Here is an 18,166-nt window from a genome sequence, read left to right as displayed (position 1 = left end):
TGTCTCTGAACACCTCAGAATTCATTTGGCTGCTTCTGTCCTGTGTCACATCATGGATAAACACTAGTGTCCCAGTGCCATGGCAGCCATGCACGCCCAAGCCATCACACTGCCTCCGCCATGTTTTACAGATGATGTGGTATGCTCTGGATTAATAGCTGTTCCATGCCTTCTCCATACTTTTTTTCTTGCCATCATTCTGGTAAAGGTTGATCTTGGGTTTCATCTGTCCAAAGAATGTTTTTCCAGGACTCTGCTGGATTTTTTAGATGTTTTTGAGCAAGTCCAATCTAGGCTTTCTATTCTTGAGGCTTCTGAGTGGCTTGTACCTTGCAGTGCACCCTCTGTATTTCCTTTCATGCAGTCTTCTTTATGGTAGACTTGGATATCAATACGCCTACTTCCTGGAGAGTGTTTTTCACTTGGTTGGCTGTTGTGAAGGGGTTTCTCTTCACCATGGAAATGGCTCTGCGATCATCCACCACTGTTGTCTTCTGTGGACATCCAGGTCTTTTGGCGTTGCTGAGTTCACCAGTGCTTTGTTTCTTTCTCATGATGTACCAAACTGTAGATTTTGCCACTCCTAATATTGTAGCAATTTCTCTGATGGTTTTTTTCTGTTTTTGCAGCTTAAGGATGACTTGTTTCACCTGCATGGAGAGCTTCTTTGACCGCATGTTGTCTGTTCACAGCAAAATCTTCCACATACAAGCACATTCTTCCACATTCACTGCCAAATACATATTCCTAACTTATCCCTGGCTTAAGCTTTTTGGTGTATGCTGCCAAATCTTTCTGTTTCAGCTTGAGGAACCCTGACACTTGAATGTTTTTAACTGATGTTTGGGGGGAGGGGTGCATTTCACTGCCCACCAGTAGTTTTCAGGGGATAAAAAGTGCAAGAAACACAACTGCCACCAATGTTCAGTTTTCTTTGGTGTGGTGGGTAAAACCCTGAAGGCCACCAATGCTTTTAATTGGTTAGGGGGGGTGGTGGATGCTACTCACTATTGCTAATGCTTTTAGGGGAGGGGGCTTGGGAGAGGAAAAAGAACTCTGACCAATGCTTTAGAAAGTGTGGAGGGGGAGGAGACACCACCCACCACCATTGCTTTTGGGGGAAGGGGAGAGGGGAAAACCACAACTGAACCACCAATGCTTGTGGGGGTGGGGGGCAACATTTTTCAGATGCACCAATGATTTTATTAGGAGTGGGAAACTTCAATAAAATCCCTATTAAAAAACACCAATGATTTTCACATTCTTTACTATATCTGATTTTCCAACAACAATATAGCAGATCCATGTGCCAAAATATTGAACTAGATAATGTTGTAATTGTGTAATCTGGGTACAGATACAACACACTGAAATGTATGACATCACTATTCTGTACGCCAAGACTACTCTGTAAACTATACGTAACTTGAACAATACAGATGGTTTAGGACAGTCTGTCTGAGTTCGGCCAATGATGGAGCAGCAACATACTGTACTTATCAAGATATCAGTTTTCTCTTTGCCTGTTGTAAGTTTATAGTGCAGGGGATTTTAGAAAACCAATAATAAAACGGATTAGGTACTTGCTAGTTAGTTAGTTAGTTACCTAGATTAAATGGTGATGTCATAATTTAGTTGCTCATTATTCACAAAGTTTCAATTATTCATGCAATAAGTAAATCTGCAGCTTTTCTTTGTTTGTTTCCTATCTACCTGTAATGTAGTATTGTTCTACTTAATACAGTGACAATCCCACGCAACCCAACCAATGTACAGCTGATCTCAGGATCAGATATAAATAACGCAAAAAAAGAAGCTCTGTATTCATTAATGCATCATTAAATGTATGTTCTTAATGTTACCAGAGTAAATACCTAATTTTAATCTGTTACGCAGATCTGTAGTGGGAGAGTAAGAAGCAGCAGTCCATGTTCTGAATAGAAGTACTGACCACTGTACTACTTTCACCATGCAGTCACAGACCTAAAGTTGGCTCATGATAGACTGGATTCAGGAAGAAGGTTGAATGATGGCCAGCCCCAGAAGGAGGATATCCAGTAGCATAAAAATAATGCAGGGACAGCTTTGAATAAACTGGGTGTTTTTCAGCAAAAGTTTACTTGTTTAATGTTTAACTGGATGTCCTCAATAAATTTCTATTTCATTTTACTTTATAGACAAAAATATGCAGCTTTGCAGATCATTCAATAAAATGATTTATTTTAATTATCACAAAGAGTCCTACTCCATAATTTACACAAAAGTCCACAAAGTGTGGGAAGGAAAGCACCAAGAACTCTGACCACAGTTGGTTGTTGCTACGGATCTCCTATAGTAAACCAGTACAGTGAAGATCTGGGATGCCACAAGTAGAGTTCTTTCCACTGCAGAATCATCAGAACAAGCAATGCTCCCACATAAGCCTGCATGCCGTTGTCTACTTGGGAGCGGTCACAGAGGAGGTAGTTCTGACTACACGTTCAAGTGCATACCACTTTATGTACATAGCTCAAGGTCCCTAAAATCCTTAGTCTGTTGGGTCCTGACACTCTTGACAATCTCTCATGTCTTCTGAATAATTCTCAATCTGGATTGTAGTTGTGTGGAAATGGAATTTACTCTGAAGGCTGGAACTGGCCTCTTTCAGTACCATCTGAGAGTTTGCATCTTCATCTGCAGTAAAGGAAAAAGATGAAAAAACAATGAACCATTGTGTGTAGAGATGCAGTCATCCTAGCCAGTGGCACACTCACAAGGAGAGTATGGTAACTTGATAGTCAACTGTCCCAAAATATTTTATTTAGAGGGGTTTATATATTCTACCAACCCCAACAACCCTTTCTACTACACAAATCTAATACATCAAATCTAATCTACTACATTCTGTCTGTACACTTGGTTATGGCTCATGTGGTGAAGTCATGAAAAAAAGTGTAGTGTAGAACAGAAATGGGGGATGGGAGGGTTGCTGGGGTAGGTTCACATACAAGGCCACATCGTGAGCACTTATAGGCTCATTACTTGATGATTTTATTCAGGTGATCACATTTTGTGACATTACTCATGAAATCATGAAGTATGACCAAGTGTTTTTCATTTATTAGGTAATATGAAATTTTGCATTTAACCTATATGAAAGTAGATGTTGCTAACTTTCAGGGTTTTACCATGGTTTGTTTAAAACAGTAAAAATTAAACCACACCCTTTACACAGGTTTTCCTGAGTGCTTCTGCCCTAGTTACCTTTATACCTAGTTGATTAACCAAGGTTTGCAAAGCATCATAGCTTTTCTGCATTGTTGGATAAATATACAGTTGTAGAAGGCTTACAGCCCTTCCTCTACTGCTTTGATATGCAAGTTGAATCAGTAACCCCAGGCCCAAAGCATTCTATAGGATGCCATGGAGTGTAACAATTATGCATTTAGTGTATACCAGCAAGGAATTCTACATTTACTTGGAAATTGAAAGTAAGTTGCCTTCAGAGATTGCGGAAGGGGGACCCATAGAGTTCAAATGAGGGAGTAAAGTTTGGTTGATAGGTGTGTAAAGAAAGGGATCTAGTAAGAAATAGGGGTGTAATATAGGGTAGTAAAAAACACTATAGGGGTCACCCAATTCCCCCTGTAGTAAGAGGCAGAAGTCTACAGGGCCAGGAATCTCAAAAGTAGATCCTAAAAGTAAAATCCTACCTTGGAACTTATCTGCAGAAATATAGTCAGGGCAGGAAGCTTTGTAAAAATGAAGGTTTACTGTAAACAGAATATGTCTAAATGTATTGATCTGAAGTAATAAGCATCTTTCATTTATTTATTTTAGGTAATTTAGCCCTTATATAACCAAACTGAGTAGGTTTAAACCAAATCTGTGAATGGTAATTAAGACATTTAGCAATAAGTGGTAGGGGTGCTGGGGGTTTAAAGAAAGCAAATAAGAAGGCAAAATATAAAAAAAATAAGTAGGGAGATGAGCTATGCAGATAGGCTTCTAAAGAACTACTACATAGAATTAAAAGCCAGTGAATAGAAACCACCACAATGGGATACAATGGGATGCAACAATAGGGTTGGCAATGTCATGAGGAAACCTGAGGTATGGTAATAGATTAGGAACTTAGTAAAATAGTGTTTAATCACCCCCTACTGAGGAAATCAAGAGTCCCATGAAATGAGAGGAAATGTAGGTGTGATCAGTACTAGGAAACAAAAATGTAACTAAACAGAACTGCAGGCCCTCAATCATATACAAGATAACAAGACAATTGTGGGTGGTTGCTAAAAATTATGATAAACTGTGCAAAAGGAAAAATGCCAAACAGCCTGATATTTTACATGAATACATATTTTACATGAATACAGACTAAATAATGTTGGAAAGTTTGGCAACTTACTTATTGCTATGTGAACAGAAAGAACAGGTTGAGACACTGTAAGAGCCCAGATATGGAGGCTGTGAAGAGCCTTCACTCCATTTATAGAGAGCAGGGTATCCTTTACCATGTTGAAATCCACACCTTTAGGAGTACCTGTATGAAAAATTAAACAATAAAAATTACTTTAAAAATTAATTACCTTTACTTTTAATATTATTTCCTCATGGGATCCAACACATGGGATCCTGCACCTAGAAATGAGGTTCAGATTTGCCAGTAATGCACTGCACAGACTTTGCTCCTTGATAAAGTCTCTAAGCACCAAAAATCTAAAGGAATAGAAAAGTATATATACATGTGTGCGGGAGCTGGATAGTAAAATCGGACAAATCTGTAAAGGTAGAGTATAAGGGGAGATGTTTAGCTTTACAGTGTTATACTGTGGATTGAGTTGTGGTTGGCAAAAAAAATACAATTGTAGGGTGCCAAGGAAAAACAAATATCAATGTATGCCCAAAAGACCCCTTAAGTTTTCAATTGTAATATAAACCTATTGGTCTTCAAAGTCACACCCCTCTGAAAAAAATTGGAGATTTTTTTTGGGTTAATACCGTTGTAAACAACTCAAAACATAAAATCAAAAGCACAAACATTTGAGAGGAACGCATCCAAGACTCGGCCACCACCTGAGAACAGAGGAATACAGCCAACCACACCACACAGTGAAGTCAAAACAACGCAGTAAGCCAATCCTATTACACATGGATTACTGCTGGCCCCAGGTTGCAGCTTGGTCTTGGACCCTCCTGACACTTTCCTCCTTTTCCATGGACTTTCAGTCCAGCTAGGTATAATGCAGTTTTTTATTTGGCACTAAATATAGCAACAGTTTTTTTTGAGATGATTAGTATTGATGCTTGAACAATACTGACAATTAAACCCTTAAAGTCTCTAAAAGTAGATTTATTTGCATGAAATGTGTAATTAAAAGAAGGCTGGTCTACAAAAACTGCCCTGAATATAGTAACCAGTAAAGAGTATTTATATGTAATACCAGACTTGAATTGACCCATAAGTGATTAGGACATGGTCAAGGATGATTTTAATTATACATCCTAGATGTATGCGTTTTTATTGATATAGTGTTCAATATAATTTTTTAAATTATTAATTAAGAAAATATAGTTTTGGATTTATTAAAAGTTTGTTTTTTTATGTTTTGATTTGTGTACAAAGTTAACACCCCAAGAATAAAACCTAAAATTTTTTCAGGGGTGTGACTTTAGAGCCTGATATGCTTATTATTTTAGAAGTGGTTGGCAATAATCACTTCTGTGTTAACAGTTCCATAAACCCAATTGTGCACCTTAGAACTCTTTTTTTCTTTATCAGCACAGAAAGTGTGCTTTCTTGTTAGTTACAATCTCTATCACCCATTTGTAACCTTTTTAATTTAATTTACTATTTTCAATTTCACATTCTGCCAGTGGAGCAGACAGTTTTCCAAAATTACTTTTCCCCCTTCTTCTGCTCATTCTGACACACATTCGAAAATCAAGTCCAAAATTATGTGACCGCACCAACCCAGACTTTCAAAATCAAATATGTACTGCTGCAGAATGCTTTCTCCTATGATAACCATTATTGCTGTTCTGTAAAGCCACATATGGTTTTTTTACATCCCCAAACCTATTTTTGAAATATTTGTGTATTTAAAATGAGAATTCCCACTTCTGCCACAAGCCTTTTTTTTTTTTTTTTTTGCATGTTGTTTTTCAATTTTGCTTTTGGCATCAAATTACCATGACATTTCTTGGCTTCTTATGCCTTTTGTTTGACAATAGTTTGCCTATGAGCTCTACAAAAGGAACAAACCAGATATCAAAACTCCCCTGCCCAAAGTTGTCAATGAGATTTGGGAAACAGCTTGGATTTTGTAAATTTTTAGAATTCATAGTCAAGACAGTTTGCTTATCGCTAAGCATCTTGTTTTTACTTTTATTGTCAGTATGCCATTATACAACTTACCCTCCATTAGCACAAGAAGGACATCTCTAAGAATGGTCAATGTTGTTCCCAAGACAAGGATAGAGAACAGAAACGTGCAGATTGGGTCAATAATTTTATACTCTGGCTGTTTCAATAAATAAAAAAAAAAAAAAAAGAAGAAGATTACAAACTAGCATGATTTCCGTCCTACGTCTACAACAGGGAAATTCCAAATAACACATCTTAATATCACAAGATCTTGCTTCTGCTACTGACCTCAATATTCATATCAGCATCAATTATAATGTACACTACCAACTCACTGTGTACGATCTACAAAGAATGTACTGTATAACATGTCATAAACAGTCTTCTCCTCAATCATTATGCATGGATTGTGGTTAAAACCAAATTTCATGTAAAATGAAGTGAATTCCACATGTGACCTGTTTCTTCTACACTTTACTACACATATTCAAGTCTACATATTAGCAAACTACTTACTGTTTGTTTGCCCACCAGCACTTCACATTTATCACCATTAGGTTAAACACTTTACCCCTACCCATTAGTAATTTTACATCTTAATCCTAAATTGTAAAAAATTAGGAATACCAAAATGGTTTATTCATGTAAATGTTGGTCATCTAATGGTCTGTTTTCATCTATGGATGCCATAGGTATACATGTTAGCACTATGCTAATGAATTTGTGTAACCGACATATGAGGCATTGCATTTTTATGCAATTTTTTTTTCATTTTAGATTTAAAGTGAGTTGTTACTAGAACAGGAACGCTAGTACTTGGGAGAAAAAACCCCAACTGGGACAAAGAAGTCAGTAAAAAACTGTCATAGGCAATTCTACACTGTTCAAAATGAAATCAAGTTTTGGCTGGAGCTAGGCTTTTTTCTCTCAATCTCTAAGAGTCTACATCAAAATAATATACACACTAAATGTAAAAGAATTGAAATAAAGTTACCTTGAAATAAATGACATAGGCAGCAACAAGGACACCAAGACTTTGTAGTAAATCTCCTATGACGTGAATAAAGGCAGCTCGAACACTGGGGTTATTTAGCTCTCCGTGGCTGTGTCCGTGTCCATGTCCATGGGAATGTGAATTTACTCCTCCATGACTATGTCCATGTCCAGTCTGATGCAATGTCAGTCCCATTCTGCAATATGAAAAGGATTAAACTGTATTAGATTAGGCAATAACAAAAATAATACATTTTTTTCAAAAAATGTAAACAAAGTTAGCTTTTGGGTTGTCCAGATACTTTACACAAAATATTCAGATTGTCTTCATACATTAAGAAACAAAAGGATTGTTATATGCAATATCAGAGTTAAAAGTTGGACATCACAGATTAGATGTGGTTCATTTAGAAAAGTTTGCGCAGGTTAGTAAGGTTAGAACTCTGGCCTTGGCAGCGCTAGGTCCCAGGTTCAAATCTCGGCCAGTTTGAATGACTTCCCTGTGTTTACATGGATTTCCTCTGGGTACTTCCGTATCCTACCACATTCCAAAAACATGCAGTTGGGTTAATTGGCTTCACCCTAAATTAGCCTGTGTTAATTACGTATGACTATGAAAGGAACATTAGATTATGAGCTCCTCTGAGTTTGAGGGACAGCTAGCGACATGACTGTGGACTTTGTAAAGCTATGCAGAAAATGCTGGTGCTATATAATTACAAGACAATAATAACCTACACCTATAGTTAAGGGATAATGGAAGTTTTCCATTGCTGAACTCATTGCCTGAAAGTATGGTTGAATTCCAGAATGTTAGAGTGATCAGGCAGGTAGGAGGAATTATTTCAGAAGGAACATAGTGATGCAATAACTGCAATAATGATTTGACTAAAGTGGAACTTTAGTTTAGCTTTAAAAAAACCATCATCTTTAAAAAAATATATATTTTTTCCATTTAGAAACACTTAAACACTGGTTGACAAAAGTTGAATTTACCCACCAGTGCACTCTGAAATTCCCTAGCAGGCCTCAGTATTTAAGGCTTTGGAAATCTAGAGCAGAAGGACCTAACCTATTGGTGGTATTTCACAAAATGTAGTTTAATTGTCTTATATGCAGCTGTAAATCAATATTCTGGAATAAGCAGTATCTCAATACATTTTCTATTACAAAAAATCATCTTTCAATTAGCAGAACAAAGTTATATTTTCTTTTGTAAGTATTCTCTACAAGGTGCAGGCTTCTAAAAGTGCCATCACTGAAAGCCCCTAGCCTGGAGATCATCGTAATGCTCTGGAACATAAGAGCTTGTTATCCAGTCTTAATACCAGCTACCCTTTCTCTCCTTTCAACATTATACATATTTGTAGAAGTGTACCACATGGTGAACACAAGATTCCACACAGTACACATCAGACTATATGATATATCAGGTCACATTTATTTGGGATGATACTTTAGCTAACAGAGGATTTCTTAGACTTAGATATTTTGGCTAATTAAGTAAAAGAAAACCATAAGAAAAGGATTGCTACAAAATTGTGAAAGTATAAAAGCATAAAATGTGATTAGCATGTTTAGTGCATGTAAGGAACAGTAGCTAAAACTATAGAACTAATAAGATGTAGCTGAAGCAGAAAAAATGCTTGGTTTGAGAGAAAGCATCACACCTTGTTCCCAAAAACAGATAAAATGCTGATTTACATACATGATGTTAACAGCTACGGCACACCCAGAGGTAATTAGCATAGCTTCGCCTTCAATTTCATAATTATCTGAAATAATTCGTTCCACGGCCAAATACACCAAGACTCCAGTTACTACCCAGATGGAAAGGACCGATAGCAGGGCCCCCAAGATTTCTAAAAACAAAAGTGTATTATTAAGTCAAGTATAGCAATAGGAATTTAATGCATCAAAATAAGAACAAACAGAAAACTACAAATAAAAGCTACAATTTAAGCAAGCAAAACAATCAGATGTTAAATGAATATAATTTAAACAAAGACAGAGAGAAACAGCAACCCTAGTATCCCCTATACTAAATACCCAAATTCCTTTCAAACATGCTACTGCCCAATGTCTGACGTTATACTCTATTTCCTAGCAGAAAAGTGCCTTCATACCTGCTCGATGCCAGCCAAAATTCATGGTTTTTGTGGCCGGACGAGAAGACATCCAAAGTGCAAATAAACTGATCATCATGCTAGCAAAATCTGTCAGAAGGTGAGCAGCATCTGTCATGATGGCCAAACTGTGTGCAATGTATCCACCTGGGAGAAGAAAGAGTGTTAAAAAATTAGGTGCCCTTGTTATCTTTAATCCAAAATCAAATTAAAAAAGAAGCAAAACTATTAAACTATCTTGTAATTTGACAACAAAATGGAAGTTAACTTTACAGAAGATAGGATATACCTCCTATGTGCACACTCCCCTGCTACCAGAGTTGCAACAAGATCCTGTGTTAGTTTATGGACTTCTTAAGAACATACAACGAGGTAGGAACATCACCCTGGTCTCAGTGATCGGGTGTAACACTTGGCTTCTAGACATAAACTATTATATTGTAAGACCCACAAGTGGAAGTGCCAGGAAATTTTTTGGGCCCTCAGCATGATGAAAACTTTTTTTTCCTCTTGTCTTGTCTAGGGGCGAAGAACAGCTTTATTTGGTTTTTTAATCATTCTAAAAAGACTGTGTTGTATGAATACTGAGTTATAAGCCTCATTAAACTATAGAGTTTTGCTCTATATTAAATGGCTTAAGCTTCTGTGATCATAACTACATTATGACCCTTCATATTTTTTATGAGGATCCCCATCATTTTACAGTCATTATTTTTTTTTATTAAGAGAATAGTTATTATAAAAAAGGCAGAGCAGTCTATATCTTTATAAACAATATGCGGGTATTTTACAAACTCCCTCAGATTATTTCTAGCCAAACAATTCTTCCATTTAAAATTTAGTTTTGCCAGCAGAATATGAAGTAAATGTTTAGTGGATTTTGAAGAGAGATTTACTTTAATTTCTGCTTGTTTTCACAGTACAGAAAGGCAAAGGGAAATATTTTAAACATGACACAGATGGCATTTGGTCTTAGATATACTTTAAAATGAAGTTATATGTAATACAAAACAGTTTACAATGACAGGAAAAAGAAAAAAAGTTACCACAGTTTTAAAGCTACTGTTATAATGTGCAAAAACTATAATATTTCAATAATGTGCAAAAACAGTGACTTCTATTTTTTTTTTTTTTTTTTTTAAGACAGAGGCAAGAGCAGATTGTTCAAAGACTTGAAAAGCATTCTGTGCCTCTTCAGAGGAACCCCCTCCCTATCTCTTGAAGTTGAAACTTTTAAGCCTTTAAATGAAGGGGGAATGATGCCCAAGTCCATAATGGTTTAACATCAAAAGCATGTCTTAAGATACATACGAGAGGGTGCCGAGAAGTTCCTGGCTTTGCCCCGTTCTAGATGAAATAGAAAAATGAGGGGGCATATGACAGTCTAATATCTTAGTATGTAACTGTGCAAATATCAGGTATTTGGGATTCTGAAAACTGTTTTTTCTTTTAGCGAGCAGCTGTGATGGCAGAGGCACAAGCAAGTTTCACGTCGTTGGAGTCATTCACAATGAGGACATTCACACTGAGATGACACAAACCCTGGAGGAGAAGTGTCCTTCCTACAGCACTGTCAAAACCTGGATATCTCGTTTAAAGACTGGGCATTTCACCGTTGAAGATGAGCCCTGCAGTGGGCACCCCCCAACTCAACTGACCCGCCAACCTGCAATGCTGTCCATGAGCTGATTATTGAGGATCGGCGAATATCCGTAAAAAAAATATCCCAGATACTCACAGGAGCGTGTTGGGTTTGTCATCACCACTATCCTAGACATGCGCAAAGTTTCAGCGAAGTGGGTGCCGAAATCTTTGAACAGTGATGAGGAGAAGGAACGAGATGAAGCATCCAAAGCCGTTTTGGCCCATTTTGAAGCTGCACAGGACTTTTTGGCTAGGTTAGTGACTGGGGATGAAACCTGGCTCCACATCTATAATCCTTAAACCAAGAAACAGTCAAAGGAATGGCGCCACAGCGGGTCCTCGCGGCCGAAGAAGTTGCGAACCCAGAAATCGTTCAAAAAAAAAAAAAAAGTTATGGCATTCGTTTTCTGGGACAAAGACGGTATTCTGTTGATGGACTACCTACCTCAGGGCTCTAGTATCACTGGACAGGATTATGCTAACCTCCCAGGCCAGCTGAAGGAGGCAATTAAGACGAAACGCCGTGAAAAGTTAACCAAAGGATCTTTTTTTGCAGGACAATGCACCTGCGCACACGTCCAACATTGTGGCTGCCAAATTGAACACCCTAGGTTTCCAATTGGTCCACCATCCCCCCTACTCACCTGACCTGGCCCCTTCGAACTATTATCTGTTCCCAAATTTGAAGAAACACCTGAAGGGGCAACGTTTTGAGGACATTTTGGACATCAAAGATGCTGCTGAGAGCTGGTTTGTAGCCCAACCAAAGCACTTGAATGGTCCAGAAAAGCTGCAACTACGCTGTACCAAGTGCATCAGTCTCAGGGGGGAAAATGTTGAATAAATGTGTTATTTCATAAATTTCTGGGCAAAGCCAGGAACTTCTCAGCACCCCCTCATTTGCAGTATGTTTCACATAAAAATGTGAAATAAAAACAAATTATTAATACATTTTTTTTAAGGATTACTGGGGAAAATGGTCAAACATTGTGTCCTCATTGACTACTGAGGTGTGCTACCCTTTAAAGAGCAAAAACCATTTCTGAGAATGAATACTTTTCATGAGAATAAAGATTTCTCTGTAGAAACAATGCTTTCCCATATACTTAACACTTGTAAATAGAAAAGAAATATTCTCATTTGCCTAGGAATCAGCAGGCTGTCATTAGTTGCTCTAGAAAGTAAAGGAGCCCTCCTTCACATTTTCATTGGCCTGAAAACTTAGAAAGGTGTGCTGTAAACCAGTGAGTGACCAAACCCTCCAATAACTGTGGCCTCCTGAAGGTGTGAGGATCACATATAGGTAAATAAGCAAATCACCCAGACAATATATTCATTTCACTTTGTATTTGAACTCCTGTTTTCAATTCAGTTTTGGACACTACCGAACAATCCAAGGACAATAACCTCTAGCAGAGTTTTCAATTGGTCTGTATGGAGAGTCCTAAGACAACAGCTGTAAACACAAGCTCTGAAAATCTTAAGGTGCAAAGGGCAGCAATGGATTCTTCTAAATCTGTATGACTATTACAGCCAAAGATTTATCACAGAAAGGAATATTTTTCTGAAACTCCTGTAGGATTACAGTTTGGGTATTGAAAGAGTGCTCTATGACTCAGAGATCACAGACCTCGGGGCCAGGTACAAGAACTGCCCATCTATGAAACAAAACACAGAACGTCCATTATTACAACTCTGGATTTAATGTTATGGTGGCAGTGTGGAACAAAAGGATTATGGTCTTTTTCCCCACTGGTCAAATTGCTAATGACAATGAAGTGATGTGCAGCCATCCCAAGCACAAAGCAATGTCTCAGTTATTAAATGGACTGCAAGCTTGTTAAGGTAGTTGCCCTTAGCTTCACCTGCTGACTTCAAACCTCTTTATTGTGTCATTGTTCCAATGATCATTCACATCATTATTTCTGACTGCAGACAGATACAAAACCTTTGATGCAGGTATTATTGGCATCTCTCATGGAGTATTATACACAGCACAACCAATTGAATGCCAATGAGCAGAAGTTGCCGCCAAAGTACTAATGGATAACTAAAGGTGCGTACACACTTCCAATTTTTATCGTTCCAATCGAACGACGAACGATCGAGGTGCTATACGATCGTTCGTAGATATCGTGCAGGAACGTTCGTCGTTCGTTTTCCGACGATAATAATTGGAAGTGTGTATGTAGCTTTACTCAACCAGCATCCATATATAACAGAAGTCCATATAGGTGGACTGACCCTTTATCCCTAAAGTCTATCTAATGCCAATTTGAAGAGAATGGAGGACAGGTAAAACCTCTGCCATATGTGTTAGCTTTCCCTGCACTTCCCACCCTATAGACCCAACACAAGTAAAATAGATTAAAAGATAAAAAGATTTCCCCTCTATTCTTGCACTGGTGGCGTAAAATGTTTGATTTACCCTCACCTCAATCCCAGTGACATTGGTGTTTGGGACAACTAGGTAAAGTGATCTGTTCTAGGGGGAGACAAAAAAAATTATGCACAGTCAAAAAAAAAAACAGATGGTGATCTGTGAACACCAGTAATGGTAGTCACATGATGAACAGCACTATGGCCAGGAGCAGAAAGAAAGGCATTTGATTGGCTACATCTGTAGCCCCACCCCTTCCAGGGAGACAGGATGTGAGACAGGAAGGAGGGCGTGGCCAAGCCATCAGTGAGGGGGAGGCAACAAACAAACATTTCAAACAGATAAGTACAATGTATATGGAGGTGAAACAAACACCACAGGTTTCTCACCTACAACCTCTCCAATCATGAAGAGCAGGCAGATAGCAGACGCCACATAAAGTTTCCTCCTGGCGCGTTCCTTCTCTGAGCTGTGCCAGTCCCCCTGGGCGCGGTTGGAGTGGCAGTGCTTGTTTCCTTGGTGACCCAGTTCAATGTCATTCATGTCGGATACATAGGTGAACACGGGGCCCAGGAAATCTTTCCCAGGGACTCCTGAGTATGTCCTGGTCAAAATAATCAGAATACAAATTAATTATGGCCACATCATGCTTCTGTACTAAAAGCCTGTAGCAGAAATGTCCATTCATTACACCTCACTGTACAGGACACATTGGACTCTGCCAGGGGTCCCTCACCTGACGCAGATGTTCCCATTTATTTCTGTGTTGTAGAAGGGAAACTCACTCCTAAGGAAAATCCAGACATTACCATAAAGATATATACAGGGGGTTCGGCAGGAATTGAACCCTGGACCCCAGATCATCAACACCCTGACACCATAGGATTGGGGTCTGTTTACCACTGTAGTAGAAGTATTGATTGTTGTATAGTACATGGAGTATAATTCTCTAATGTAATATACAGCAACAACCAATATAGGAAATACAGATTTCACATTCTGATAATATGATAAATCTATTTAAAGGGAAAGCACACTGAAGCGAATTCACTGCCAATCAGTTTGTATTCGGGATTGGTATTGTTGTATTTATTAGACAAGTTTGGACATTGGGCACAATGTCCTGTACTGAGTCAGGGAATCATTGCAAAGCCAAGATTCCAGGAATAGGCAGCAGGCAGACTACGGTACAGCCTCTCCTTCCTCTCCTTCCGGAAGAATTTCATTTTTGCTTTAATAATTACCTGATCCCTTTCACATGTTTTTTTATGTATTATCCATATATTAGACCAAGCTAATCAAGAAGATTGTTTTCTTACTGTCCTGGGTGTGGTAACTCATAGCAACCAAAAGCTATAAAAACCAATACTGAACAAAGCTATTTTGGGCTTCTGCTCTGTATTGGTCCCGTAGGTGACACGGCCAGTTTCCTCCCCAGGTGGGGGCTGCATATCCAGCACACATCCACTGTTATCAGGTCCAAGCAGGTCAATGACCCCTACACCTGGGTCAGCCTGGAAGTGTGTGGGGTAACCAGGGAGAGCAGAAACATTATACAGCAGATCAGAATGGGGGAAATAAAGGGAATTTGTACAGGAAGATCCACAAGCAGCTGAACATTCCTCTAAATAATAATGTGCATTGCCCAGCCCCCCTTTATAGACCCAGCATGGGGATCATACAAGTTTTCTGAGAAACCAATCAGCCCACAATGTATGTATTTGGGTTGTGGGAGGAAAGCAGAAAAAGCCATGTGAACAAACAAACTCCATGCAGATAGCATCCTGGCTGGGATTCAGAACTAGGACCCAGTGCTGATTGTACTAAACCAGCCAGAAGAGTAGATTTCTAATGGGCCATCACTAACAACCCCAATAAATAAAACAAAAAGAAAAAAGTTTTGTATAAAAAGGTGTTCTGTTTCCCGTAGCAACATTCAGGTGTGATGGAAACATGAATGCCGCATTGTGCAGCCAATCCCAAGTCTATGGAAATGATCGTACAGAAAGTTGGGCTGAGCTGACCCAATGTTGTATATGTGATGATCAGGTGGGATTAAGTGATGGCAGTCATAGGAATTGCTCACCGTTTCTCTGCTTTTAGTAAAAGAAGTTTCTCATCTCCATCCATAGTTGTCCCTTGGGTGACACAATCCTGGGGTGCTGTGAGTAGCGCTTCTCGTACACACACACGTCGGTTTGTCTCTTTATCTCCTAGGAGTTCGTGTGAATGTAGCGCCGGGTGCAAAGAGCCGGCTGCAAAAGCGGCCAAATTCCCGAACAAGCGCCTCCCGTGTAACAGCCAGCGACCCCCCTGTGCTGCTCCTCGGCGCCTCCCCCCCCAATCAGCGCTGCACACGGAGCTCCCTGTGTACTGACAGCGCCACGCCGCTTCACTGCGCTAAATTCCTAGCGCTGCACCAGCGTCCTGCGGGGGGACAACCCATCCAAGTGGTGGTAATCTGGGGAATAATCTGCATTACCTGGGCTGGACCAACACTGTTCTGGTCTCATCATGTCAGGGCTGTCTGATCTGGAGGTGTGCAAGTCTTTTCATTCAATCCATTTATTGGGGAAGTAATCTGCACAGTGCAGGAGATCACCTATCTGCAAGTGCAATCCCTTCCTCTGGGCGAATGAAATAGTGGCTGTTATTTGAGTGCAAGCTCTGGTGCAAAGTGCTGTATAGGGTAAAGAATGCAGACACCCACTCTGTAATACAAACCCTACAGAAGGCAGCCAGATAGCTGGCATTTTTACAGGTCAGGCTCCATGTAACTTCTAGAAGTCCTGAGAGCTTTATTCATGAGACCAACTTCCAGTGCCCTTTAGTCTTGTATGGTGCAATATTACTATCCTACAGTCATATATGGCTGCTGTATAGATAACACTGGGCGCACACTGCGATTGTATCTCTGTGTGTACCATCCATCATGTGACCGGCTTTACCACTGTATTTACCTTCAAATCTAAATGAAATATTGATCATAATTTTCACCATAAAATGGTTTACTATGATGGTTAACCAATTGGCAAAAAAATTAAAACACCTGGCCCAATAATTTGTTTGATTGATAAACTGACCTTCCATTGATGATTCCAGAACAGTCCTGGGGCTGTGGTATTGTAGGCACCATTGTGTGAGTTTTGTACCACTAGAAGTGGAGCATTCTTTTCATTCATTCTTTAATAATTTGTTTTATTAAGAGCTGAACTTATTTCAAGGATTTGTCAGGGGTAAAATGAATGGGAAAGGTTGATATTATCAATTAAATTATCCCACAGTGAATCTGACCTTCACCATACATTGCTTGGTGGGGAATCTTCCAGTTCCATGTGTTCTCAATGGCAGTGAGTGAATCTCCACCAGGAATGTCAGATTCACTGATTTAAAAAACTGAACCCCATAATGTATGGATAGCACTACCCCAACATCACTTTTACCTGGAGCACCACTGTTAAATAGCATTATTCAGAAACTGCTATTTATATATAATAAATGATGAAATATGGGATGGAATTGCAGGATTCAACAAGCAGAAGTCTGCTGGCCATGGGCTCAGATCAGCAGTTTCTTATAGTGGTACTGAAGTGATTCACTGATGACAACTGGGATTTAGCACCATAAAACTCTATCAGTGAAATCATTTTGCAGGTGTTTTTTGGGGCAGTGGCATTGCATTGCAGTTCTTTCATGCCTCTGTGTGCTTGGTTGAACAAGATCCATAGACTTGAATGAGAAAGTCTTTCAATCCTCATTAGCAAGCAGTTACTGGAAAGAGTTCAGTTTTGTTTCATGTTACTATTTGTATTTATTAGTTTATCTCTCTGGACATATTTGGACATTACACTCCTAGAATTATGTCACTCCACCCTTTATATGCTTATTTTGTCAGGTGCCAGTTTATAATGTGACTATTATTGAAATATGTCTTGTTTCCAACTATTCCATTGTGTATGTCTTTTATATAACCCCAAATATTGAAAAAGAAAGAGTACTGAAGGATAACAAATAACCTACAATTTTTTGAGAACACAACTGATTACTAGAGCGTTCAACAAACTGATGAATCCTAGTCACTACCTCCTGTGTACATAGCAGGTGAAAATGGACACCTGGAAGTGCTTAACCAGGTGATTGCCTACTTCCAGTATAAACCTAGCCTGACCAATCCATCTTTTTTGATGATTGTCAGTGTGGGGCAGGCTTTCATGTCCTTTTTTAACATAGGGGAATTCTTATAAATAAGGGAATAGGGAACCCCCTTTATGATTACTATACCCACCATAAGAAGAATGCCTCTTACATTGCTGGCCAGTGTGGAGAATGTCGCCCTTACAGATAGCCATAAAGATCATTTGTTTTCTCTTAATTTGACCTAAGAGGCAAAAACTTCTAATTGCTCAAGGAACCCCTAGCAATCTCTGGAGGAACCCCAGGATTTCATGGAATCCTGGTTAAGAAATACTGGTGTAGGGTGTCATATGACATATAATGATTTATATTCCCATTATTGCACGATTCTATAGAAATCCATGAAATAAAACTTACAGGTTTGACTCTCTCTCTCTATATATATTTTTAACCTTTTTTAGTCCATGGATAGCAAACAATGATTATGCTGATAAGAGGAGAGAGCAGAGTAACTGAGTTGAGCTGATCATCCTTTCATTG

General features: G+C 38.9%; 1 protein-coding gene across 1 annotated transcript; it reads right to left on the bottom strand.

The window, feature by feature from the left end:
• Positions 1–2,198: 2,198 nt before the first annotated feature.
• SLC30A2 (solute carrier family 30 member 2) lies at positions 2,199–15,797 on the bottom strand. Its single transcript, XM_072398776.1, has 8 exons — positions 15,579–15,797; positions 13,882–14,096; positions 9,469–9,615; positions 9,051–9,204; positions 7,344–7,539; positions 6,401–6,506; positions 4,391–4,525; positions 2,199–2,673 (listed from the first exon to the last, which is right to left on the bottom strand). The coding sequence occupies exons 1-8, from the start codon at positions 15,620–15,622 to the stop codon at positions 2,528–2,530; spliced, it is 1,143 nt and encodes a 380-aa protein (XP_072254877.1). The 5' UTR covers positions 15,623–15,797; the 3' UTR covers positions 2,199–2,527.
• Between the last annotated feature and the right edge of the window lie 2,369 nt (positions 15,798–18,166).

This window comes from Pyxicephalus adspersus, chromosome 1 (genome assembly GCF_032062135.1).
Source record: "Pyxicephalus adspersus chromosome 1, UCB_Pads_2.0, whole genome shotgun sequence".
In the NCBI taxonomy this organism is placed as follows: Eukaryota; Metazoa; Chordata; class Amphibia; order Anura; family Pyxicephalidae; genus Pyxicephalus; species Pyxicephalus adspersus.
The sequence above is the reverse complement of the archived record's forward strand: the minus strand, read 5'-3'. Positions and strand labels throughout refer to the sequence as shown.